Below are 11,127 nucleotides of genomic sequence, written 5' to 3'. Positions count from 1 at the left end.
AGAATCGTAATTAAAAAGAATAACCACCAATTTTCTTCGACATTATCTTCCTCCTAATAAACGACGTTTATTAGGACTTAAACATGCATGAAAAAATCGTATAGAAATTTTACAGGATTTTCGGAAATTTTATACGGATATTTTTTATACAAATTATTTCTATACGATTTCCATAGGGTTGATCCTATACAACCGACTGCCGCATCTATAGAAACATTTCGTGTGGAGTTGCGACATTTCTCTACGTTTTTCTCTGGAGCGTTTAGACATCTTTCGTATGAAAACAGAAATTTATGTAAAAATTTATATATGAGGTATTCCATGCCAAATGAGTCAACGGCCAACCCTCACCCTCTTGAAAATTGATGGCGATTTTTTCTACGATCAGGGAGCTTGATAAACTATCTCTAAAATTTTTCATTTTTTTTTGACAGCCCAGTTCGGAAATATGATTTTTTTCAAATTGTTCCGTTTTTTTTTACAATAACTCGAGTTCTACTCATCCGATTTCGATTTATTAGGGGGCAAAACTTTTCATTTTTCACCACCTATAAGAATGTTTTTTTTTATTTTTTACAATCTTTAGATGCTCGAAATCACGAATTCTCGAAAAAAAAAGTTGAAAAACTTGAATTTTGCCAATTACGTCACGGCCGAGTATTTTAATTTTCTTTCAGTAATTCTTATAATGAAAACAAAAATTTTGAGCCGTCATACATACATGTTGGGTGCCATCCAGGATCTATTTAAAAAAAAAAATTTTCTTCTTAAAAATGCGAAAATTTAGCGAAAGCACCTTAAAACGACTTTAATTATCTATCGAAAAAATATGTAATATATAGTAATATATGTAATATATATTCAAATTTACTTCATACTGTTTATAATCAAAGTCAACCAATGACATTTTGGGGTATTTTGACCGAATTCGCGGAATTTTGAGAATAAAGAATTGAAAATAAAATAGATCTAAGACGAAATTCAATATGTATGATGGCTCCAAATTCTTGTTTTGATTATAGGAATTACTGAAAAAAAATTAAAATAATCAACCGTGACGTAATTAGCCAAATTCAAGTTTTTCAACTTTTTTTTTTTTCGAAAATTCGTTATTTCGAGCATCTAGAGATTGGAAAAAATTTGGACAAAAACATTCTTATAGGTGGTGAAAAATGGAAAATTTTGATCCCTAATAAATCGAAATCGGATGAGTAGAACTCGAGTTATTGTAAAAAAACGAACAATTTGAAAAAAAAATATCTCTGAACTGGGCTGTCAAAGAAATCTTAAAAAATTTGAGAGATAGTTTTTCAAGCCCCCCAATCGTAGAAAAAATCGCCATCAATTTTCAAGAGGGTGAGGGTCAGCCGTTGACTCATTTGTGATGGAATACTTCATATAGAAGTAATTCGTATAGAAAATATTCGTATAGAAATATCCGAATATCATATACGGAAATCCTATAGAATTTCTATACGCAATCCATACAGAAAATTTACGGACTCCGAAATTGATACAGGATCAGGTAAAGCGTATGAACTATGTGACTGTACTTTGATTACATTAATAACAATTCATTGTATTCAGTCACCAACAGTTCAAATTCAAAAAGATTGATGAAGTAATCGCAAGAGGTGCTAGTGGCATTTTCTCACCCCCCCCCTTACACAGAACGCATTGTGTTTACTGTTGTGTTGAGCAAACGTTTTGTGAGGTTATCTCTCGAATTGTTACTCAATCGTGTGGTTTTTCAATAAATAAATAAGAGGATAATTAAATCAACTAAAAATGTCGTTAGCTGACGAATTGTTAGCGGATTTGGAGGAGAATGATGATGCCGACGATTTCATGGACGAGCCAGAGGCGGATTTTATTCCGCCGAGTATTGTTCAGCCTATGGAAGAAGGTTAGATTCTCAGCAATTTTGTTACTTATATATTTATTTATTAAATTATTAAATAGTTATTTATGAATATTGATCACTATTCATAAATAACTCATTCATTGAAAACATGAAGTGACTAAAGAATTAATGGCCGAAATATTTTTTTGATTATTTTTATGCTAATGAACGTTTATTTTCAATACGACAGTAATAAATGTTCATGTTTATCGTAAGCAAACATCGAATTTGGTAAGAAAAACAATAATAGAAATCCACGGACTGAGAGTGTTTAGACTGTTGCCTATCACGGGCGAAAAAATTTAATAGAAAAACCTATCGAATTCGTCGGAAAATTCTATTGAATTTCTATTGAACTGTTCTATTAGTTTTTGGCCGATTCTATTGAAATCAGTAGCAAAGCGGTAAACCGGGTCAAGTCGACTTAGCTCTTCGCTGAGTTTTCGAGGAATATCTCCGAATCTAAGAGAAATAGCGAAATTTTCATCACAACATTTTTTCTAGAGCGAATTGAGAGCTACAAAAAAAGGTTATTACAAAAAAATCTCTCTTAGATTCCGAGGTATCCATCAAAAAATGGCCAAAAGTCAAAATCGACGTAACCCGGTTTACCGCTTCACTACTGAAATGTTCAATAGAAAATATTCAGTAGAAAAAGTCAATAGAATTCAATTTTTCTATATAACTTATTCTATTGAGATATTTTCTATAGAATTTCTTCGGTTCAAATTTTCTAAGTTTTTTCGTTTGATTTTCTTGATAAGAAGAACAGAAAAATAGAATGAAAAAAACTTGGAAAATTTGAGTCGAGCAAATTCTATAGAAAATATATGAAAAGAATAAATTATATAGAAAACCCGAATTCGGTTGACGTTTTCTATCGAATGTTTTCTATTGAACATGTCAATAGAATCAGCCAAAAACTAATAGAAAGTTTAATGAAAATTCAATAGAATTTTCCAACGAATTCGATAGGTTTTTCTATTAAATTTTTTTGTGTGTGATCTTGAGGACTCGAATTGTTAAGGTGAAAGTCATTATTCGAAAATCACACTGAACTTAATTCAATATTTAATAACGGTTCAAAGTAATTGTCTCGTGAATTATTGTTCATTTTATCGATTCTTGATATTACGTTTAAAAAATATTAAATTGTCAGTGAATGGTCATCAAATGAATATTTCTTGATATTGTAGAACAACTGACCTTTTTCACTGTTATTACATTCCAACATTTGTCTCTCGCAATTCAATCAAACTAACTTCAATTATTCGGTATTAGGAAAAATGTAGGAGAAAGAATAATTATTTTTTCGTCAATATCTCTATGATCCCGTTGCACCAGCTCCGGTTGCACCAGTAACGAAAACATCAGATAAGAAAAAAAGTAAATTTGGATGTTCGATGGATTATTTTACCCGGGAGAGTATCTCAAATTTATCCCAGGAATAAAAAATAAAATTTAATCTGTGACGTGTGCAGACATTCACACGTCGATTTTATTAGCGAGAAAAAGTCTGACGCTGAATAAGCACTCACATGGTGTAACTTAAGTCCAGTTTCCGTCCTGAAATTGTTTGATAGTGTAGAGATATTCTTCGTGACTTTATTCAATTGTATTAGGGGTGAAAACCCGTATGAATGCTTATTAAGCATTTTGAACTAGCACCGACTTTGTGACTTTGGAATAAAGCAGAGTACGAGAAGAGTTGGACTTGAATGGATGTCCACTCTTCGCCAAAAATCTTAGCACGGCGCGCAATACCGAACTCATTATCAGTTCAATTTTATATTTTGGTATTATTCCCAGTTAATTATATGAGCAGATCCGCGTGAAATCCGAAACCCAAAAAAATTGATGTCTGGGATTTTCTGCGTGATTTTTTCCTAGAAAGTTGGGCATCAGACAAACATTTTGAAATTTTTTTTTTTCAAAAATATTGATAATTGCAGGAGTTATGATTTTTTAAAAGTTCACATTTTTTTTCGATAAAAATTTGATTTTCAAATTATTACCAATATTCCAGTCCCCTTCAGAGCTATCAAAATTCTTTTCAGGAGACTCAAAGAAAACGAAAAAATCTTCAAAATGAGACGTCACTCACTGCATTCCCTCCAATGTTACGCGCTTTATACGTCAAAACGTCTTTTTTTTCAGCCGCCATTTTCTCAAAAACCTATTTTTTGAAAATCTGAAATTTTTACCAACAATCATCAATAAAATGACGAAAATTTTGGCGCCAAAAAAGTTACTATTTTGAAGTAGTTTCGCAAATATGATTTTTTTAAAGAAGCAAATCACTGGAAATTATGCAGAAAAAATCGAGCAGAAAATCGTAGACATCAATTTTTTTGGGTTTCGGATTTCACGCGGATCGGCTCATATTATAGTTATTTTCATCACAAGGTCCACATTCGTCAGAAAATACTTTTGGACCGTCTGATGAATGCAATTTTTCGTCAGAAGGCCCGTAACCCGCGATCAAACCGAGCGAAGCGAGTTTACCGGGTCTTCTCACGAAATAGTATATTTCGTAACGAGTGTAAAAAATATTTTTTCACGAGTTACGAACAATATTTTTCATCACAATGTGGCGGAAATTGGACTTTTAGGCACGCGAAGCGTGCCGAAAAGTTCACTTTTCGTCTCAGCGTGATGAAAATCTTATTTTAACTGGTATTTGGTTATTGAGAAGAAGGTTATCAATTCTCCCCTAAACATCCCCAAATGGACGAACTCCCCGTGAGCTCACCGCTGTAGCAGCCGAGTTGGAGAGAAACAGGATTAATCTCACGGAGGGAAATATTCTTTAATTAAATTGGATTGGATTGGATTTTCGAGGGTTAAATTCAAAACGTCATAAATCCCAAGGTTAAATCGGTGTTAATTCAAATGGGGCTACAGGATAAATAAAAAATTATTCTTCGGGTCAAATATGGAAAAATTATAACCCCTACGATATAATTGACCTTGAGGATAAATTTTATCCTGGGGTTCATTTGGATAACAGGGCTTGGTGCAACCGGGCCTATAGCTACTAGCTGTAGGGTAAACTTCAAAAGGTTTTCTTATAAGGGTTCTACATATATTTTTTCTCATATTAGTAATCAATTAAAGAAATAAAATTTCACTCATTGAGTAGTAATTTTAAGAAAGGGAAGTCAACTCCATTTTTAGGGAAAAATTCAAAATTTTGAATTTCATCGAAAATTCACCGGAATTCCAAATTTTTCTCGAGAATTCTCCAACTTACTCGAATTATCAATTAAAACATGAATGTTCAATACTAATTTCCTTGATTTCTACTAATTCTTACGGAATTATTGAGTACATACGTACAGTTGACATCCAAGTGCTTTGACTATTTTTTCTTCAGTGAAATACTTTTCTACTTTTGTAGTTGAACATCATAGCTTTCATTTGAGCCCCATTTGACCCTATGTTTCGGGACATTTAGCAATGATTTTCATGCCTGAAAAATAAAATTTCCAAAAGTTTAAACAATTTCAGTTATTTATTTATAAACTTAGAATGTTTAAAAAAATAATAATTCTCTACTAAATGTAATTTGAATGATACTAAATATTCATGATTTTTTTCAAGTTTTTCTCATGCAATTTAATAGATAAGATTGATGATTGAAAAGGGTTGAATCTACGGTATGGTCTGTACCAAACTGTAAAAGATCCTTGGATATCCTTGAGAGTTAATCCAAAAGATATTCGTTAAACTCGTCCGAGTAATTCCAACTCACAAATCCTAAAAAATTTTGCAGACATCAAAGTTGCATCGATCCGAGAGTTGGCAAAGCTCCGCGACTCCCCCGAGCTCCAAAAAATAATGTCAGACATCGAGAGATACTCAAAAGTTCCCAGAAACTCAAAAGACATAATGGGTCCAGTGGAATCGGACGCAGAGTATCAATTGATTGTCGAAGCAAACAACATGGCAGTGGGAATAGACGACGAAATAACGACAGTCCATCGTTTCGTGAGGGATAAATATTCCAAGAGATTCCCTGAGCTGGAGTCGCTGGTCGTTGGACCCCTGGACTACGTGATGACGGTCAGAGAATTGGGGAACGACTTGGATCGAGCCAAGAACAACGAAATTCTCCAGCAGTTCCTGACACAGGCGACAATTATGGTTGTTTCTGTCACAGCATCAACGACCCAAGGACAACTGCTGAGTGATGATGAGAGAGATGCTATTTGTGAGGCTTGCGACATGGCTGTAGAATTAAATAATTGTAAATCGAGGATTTTCGAGTATGTGGAGAGTAGGATGGCGTTTATTGCGCCGAATTTGTCGGTGATCATTGGGGCTTCTACTGCTGCGAAGATCATGGGGGTCGCTGGGGGGCTGTCGAAGCTGTCGAGAATGCCTGCCTGCAATGTTCTTGTTTTGGGAAGCCAGAAGACTACACTCTCTGGGTTCTCACAGACTGCTGCTCTACCGCATACGGGGTTCATTTATTACTCGGATATTGTACAGGACACGCCACCGGTGAGTTGATCCCTTTCATTGCGCCCTTTCTCCTGTCTAATTCGATATTCCCTTTTTTCCATTAATTATTTGAGCAGATCCACGCCAAATCAGCGGGACAAGAAAGTCGATGCTGGGGGTTTTTGTCTCATTTTTTTTTCTGAAGAGATAACGATTAGATAATAATTTTGAAAAAAGAGCAATTGAAAAATATGGATAATTGAGAGAGTTATGATTTTTTTGAAAATTGCTAGTTTTTGTCAAAAAAAATTTTTTCGGATAGAATATTCGATATTCGGAAGAATTGGCCCCAATATCTTTGCGGAGTTTCAAACTATCAAATCGTCCTTTGGCACAAAATGAGACGTCAAAGACAAAATGAGATGATGACAATCATTATCATTGGAAACTTCTTGTGCAGCGCAAACTAATTGTAAATGATTCTATAGAACTCACTCTATCCATATCTGTGTTCATTATTTTCATCCTGCATCAAGGAAAACATTATATGAATTTAGCTTCCACTCATTCTCATTTGTCATCCCGTAAATTTGTAAGAGGAGATTAGGCCACTTGGTACCAGAATTGATGAGTGTTAATAAATATCTTAAACTGCAAGGAAATTCAAACTTATATTTTTCAACGAATCTTTTTATGAAAGCGAAATAAGAACCCCGACTCAGATATTCAGGAAAATTTCAAAGATATTTTTCAAAAACCAAGCTTAACAGGCATCAACAAAAATTGTTACTAAGTAATTTGAATTTAATTTGTTCCTTACTTTTTCATTTGAATTTGAAAATTTGTTATTCTCAATTATAATTGAACAATTAATTATAAATTTCTGAATTTTATGTTTCAAGTAATCTAATAATGATCATTCTTGGCAAGTTGATTACTGTTTTATAAAATATTAGAAAAATTGAAAATGTTGATTGATAATTAATATAATAAAAATTGAAAAATTGTACAATACAGTAACCTGATTTTGTATGTAATAAAATAATTTTTATTCTGTATTACGATTTTGCCCATCTCTGAAGCTTAACATAGAATAGAATGGAATTCTAATTGTGAACCACAAAGTTTTATAAAAATAAAATCAAGCTCCGAATTCAGATGTTGACGCATTTATTCCTCTGTCTAGGATTTACGAAGAAAAGCAGCGAGACTGGTTGCCGCAAAGAGCGTGCTAGCAGCACGAGTAGACGCTTGTCATGAGAGCACTGATGGTCAGATTGGTCGATCCCTGCGTGAGGAAATAGAGAAGAAATTGGATAAACTTCAAGAACCACCGCCAGTGAAATTCATTAAACCTCTACCAAAACCAATTGATCCTGGCAGGAAGAAGAGGGGTGGCAAGAGGGTTCGTAAAATGAAGGAGAGATATGCCATCACGGAATTCAGAAAGCATGCGAATAGGATGAATTTCGCGGATGTAAGTAGTCCCAAAAATTTTGATTTTATACATTTCGATTTTTCGCAGAAATTTCTTTACTTGTTCCTCTGATTTCATTCGAATCATTTCAATAGTGAAGCGGTAAAATGGTTGAAGTCGATTTAGGCCTCAGCCGAGTTTTTGAGGGATATCTCCGAATCTAAGGGAGATGGCAAAATTTTTGTAATTACCTTTCTTGTAGAGCGGACTGAGGGCTATAAAAAAGATTGAGAGGAAAATTTTGCTACGTCAATTAGATTCCAAGATATTCATTGAAAACTAGCTTATAGTCAAAATTCAATACTTTTTTAAATAGAGCAGTTGATGTAAAAAACGTTTTTCGCATAAAATGACATATCGTTGTTCTATCATTGATTTGCATATGGAAACATTTCTTAAAAATGGGGTCGTGCAGATATGCCTATCCCACTCGATAAAACCAAAATTTAATTCCCAATCTTGGAAGACCAACCGTTTCGAAGATCAGATTTTTTCAAGAGAAAATCTTTTTTTTTTCAATTAAAAAATAAAATTTCTATCGATCCATTCGGAAGCTTACTACCAATGGAATTGGTAGAAATAAAGAATGAAAAAGACAAATAACGCATCAAGTAACGGTCACATGTCTTCTGACTGAAAGGTTCGTCCCCCTGCTCATTTTTTTCGTCCTTCTGCAAATAATTCTTTAAAAAAAATCCAGTGAAATCGTTCATAATTTGCTTTTTATACCATTTATTTTGTAATTTTTTCCTAGATCGAGAGCGATGCATATCAAGAAGATTTAGGCTACACCAGAGGTACAATTGGAAAAGCAGGAACTGGAAGAATTCGACTACCACAAATAGACGAGAAAACCAAAGTTAGAATATCAAAAACTCTCCAGAAAAATCTACAAAAGCAACAACAATGGGGTGGAAGTACAACAGTTAAGAAACAAGTGTCTGGTACTGCTTCTAGTGTTGCCTTCACTCCCTTACAAGGGCTGGAAATTGTGAATCCACAGGCTGCTGAGAAAAAAGTTAACGAGGCTAATGCCAAATACTTTTCGAATACTGCTGGCTTCTTACAAGTCAAGAGAACATAATAATTTGTGAATCAAGTGTACAAAGTTCATTGAACTCAATGGAGTGTGTAAAAATTAATTTGAAATTTTCGCTCTGGAGGAGGGGAAATATTCCCAGAAGTTTTTGTAGATTGATCAACGAAGTCATTCAACTCACCCAAATGAGAGGTATTATTTATCAAATTCTTTTCAATTTGTGAATTAAATTCTATACAAAAATTAATCATGTGCGATGTGAATGCGTTTTTTATTTTTAATACTAGATTTTTCTCTTCATCTCTAACCTTTTTTATTACACCCAGAGAAATGATACATTTGAATCGAAGAAAATGTTAAATTTAAAATTTTGGTATTCATTGAAAATAATTCTTGCTAGACAATCAATGCGAATATTTATTTCAATCAAAATGTTTCAGTTATAAAGATGAATAATTCATTCGTTCCGTATAAATCCTCCACTAGAATGAAATAAATAATTTATTCAATTTTATATGATCTATATAAAGTCTTTATTTGGATCAAGAAGACATTTTTTTCAACTTTTAAACATTTTAATTAACGCCAATGATACAACAAGGCAGCCGAGTGTACATTGTTAACTTAGAGCTATTTTACGTGGTTTCAGCCCTCGGATTTTTACTCATATGAACTTTAAGGGTATGGGTTGGGTGAATACATAAGGTTTGAGGTGGGAATTGCTATGGTATAGGGAAACGCAGGTGAAAAACCCTAATTCTTTCGGTTGATGGGGGATATATTCCGTCAGTAGACCATCTGAATAATTTGAACGAGAGATTTATTGCGAGTTATTCAGCTGATCCCATTTATTTCATTCAAATTGAGTTTATGTAATTCAAATAAACGATTTCGTTGGGTGTAGTTAAACAAATTATTCACTGGGTAGTAAGTTCTCGATTGTCGTGCAAATTGAACTTTTAGAATAATGAATAATGAAGAAGGCTGATAAAATAGGACAATTCGTTTGTTCGCCTTTTTCTAATAGTTCAATATCGAGGTTCAAAGGCAAACTTGCAAAGTTTAAATAATCAAATCATTTTAAATGTCGGAAACTTAGGGTCAAATGGGGCTCAAATGAAAGCTCTGATGTTCGACGACAAAAGTAGAAGAGTATTTTACTGGAAATAAAAATAGCCAAAGTACTTGGATATCCTTAAGGATAGCCAAGGACCATTTTTAATCATCAAATTTGTCAATTAAATTGCGTGAAAAAATTTTGAAAAAAATCATGAATATTCAGCGTCTTTCAAATTACATTTTGTACAGAATTTTTTTTTAAACATTCGTTGTTTATAAATAAATAATTGCAATTGCTTAAACTTTCGGAAATCTTGTTTTTTTAGGCATGCAATCGATTTCTGGTAAAATCATATAAACAAATTAATAATATAAATTAATAATGATAAATTAATAAAATAATATGAATAAAATTTTTACGACTTCGCATAAATTTTTATGGTGAAAATTTGATTGTTTATAAATTTTTTATAGAAAATGCTCATCATTTTCAAAAATTGCGATTTTTTAATTATTTTATCAATTTTCCTCCAAAACTAAACTTTCTAATTTTTTTCCAAATTTTTAACATGTTTTCTAACGGTTCAATATCGAGATTCAAGGTCAAACCTGCAAAGTTTAAATCATAAAATCATTGTAAAATGTCCGGCAAATTGGGGTCAAATGGAGCCCACATGAAAGCTCTGATGTTCCACTGCAAAACTAGAAAAGCATTTGGAGAAAAAACAGCCAAAGTATTTGGATATGCTTAATCACTTTTTCATTTTTCATTTGAAGATCCCAAACTTCTCACGGACAATAAACAGTGAGTTTTTTCACATTTAATATCAGTTTTGCCACACATGGAATATAACAAAAACTTGAAGATCCTCACGTCAATAATCCATGATATGAAAAACTCGTAGTAACTCTTCTTAACGAGTATTAAATAACTCCCTTGAATCCCTCCGTTCCCGAGAGAGCGGCAAAATCACCAAAACTCCCACCACTCACATAATCACAAATCTAATTCCAATCGTCACAAATCTCACCCTGACCTTCAAAGCAGACCTGACCTTTTGCAGCTTCCCTCCCTCCCCCCACAGATGAACTTTAATCATTGCTTATCATCATTCATTTGCCAACTCGGCAGATTTCCCGGTAATGGCAGAGAATCTCAACCGAAAATTCCGAGAATTAACGTGTAAATTGGAAATTAGAAAT

The 11,127-nt window shown here is 33.3% G+C and overlaps 1 protein-coding gene across 1 annotated transcript; it reads left to right on the top strand.

The window, feature by feature from the left end:
* The first annotated feature begins 1,693 nt into the window (after positions 1 to 1,693).
* LOC107036594 (U4/U6 small nuclear ribonucleoprotein Prp31) lies at positions 1,694 to 10,107 on the top strand. Its single transcript, XM_015254652.1, has 4 exons — positions 1,694 to 1,906; positions 5,679 to 6,409; positions 7,536 to 7,826; positions 8,581 to 10,107. The coding sequence occupies exons 1-4, from the start codon at positions 1,789 to 1,791 to the stop codon at positions 8,908 to 8,910; spliced, it is 1,470 nt and encodes a 489-aa protein (XP_015110138.1). The 5' UTR covers positions 1,694 to 1,788; the 3' UTR covers positions 8,911 to 10,107.
* The last annotated feature ends 1,020 nt before the right edge of the window (positions 10,108 to 11,127 follow it).

The sequence above is a fragment of the Diachasma alloeum genome, unplaced genomic scaffold (genome assembly GCF_001412515.2).
Source record: "Diachasma alloeum isolate Michigan unplaced genomic scaffold, Dall2.0 Dall_scaffold_00210, whole genome shotgun sequence".
Classification (NCBI taxonomy): Eukaryota; Metazoa; Arthropoda; class Insecta; order Hymenoptera; family Braconidae; genus Diachasma; species Diachasma alloeum.
The sequence above is the reverse complement of the archived record's forward strand: the minus strand, read 5'-3'. Positions and strand labels throughout refer to the sequence as shown.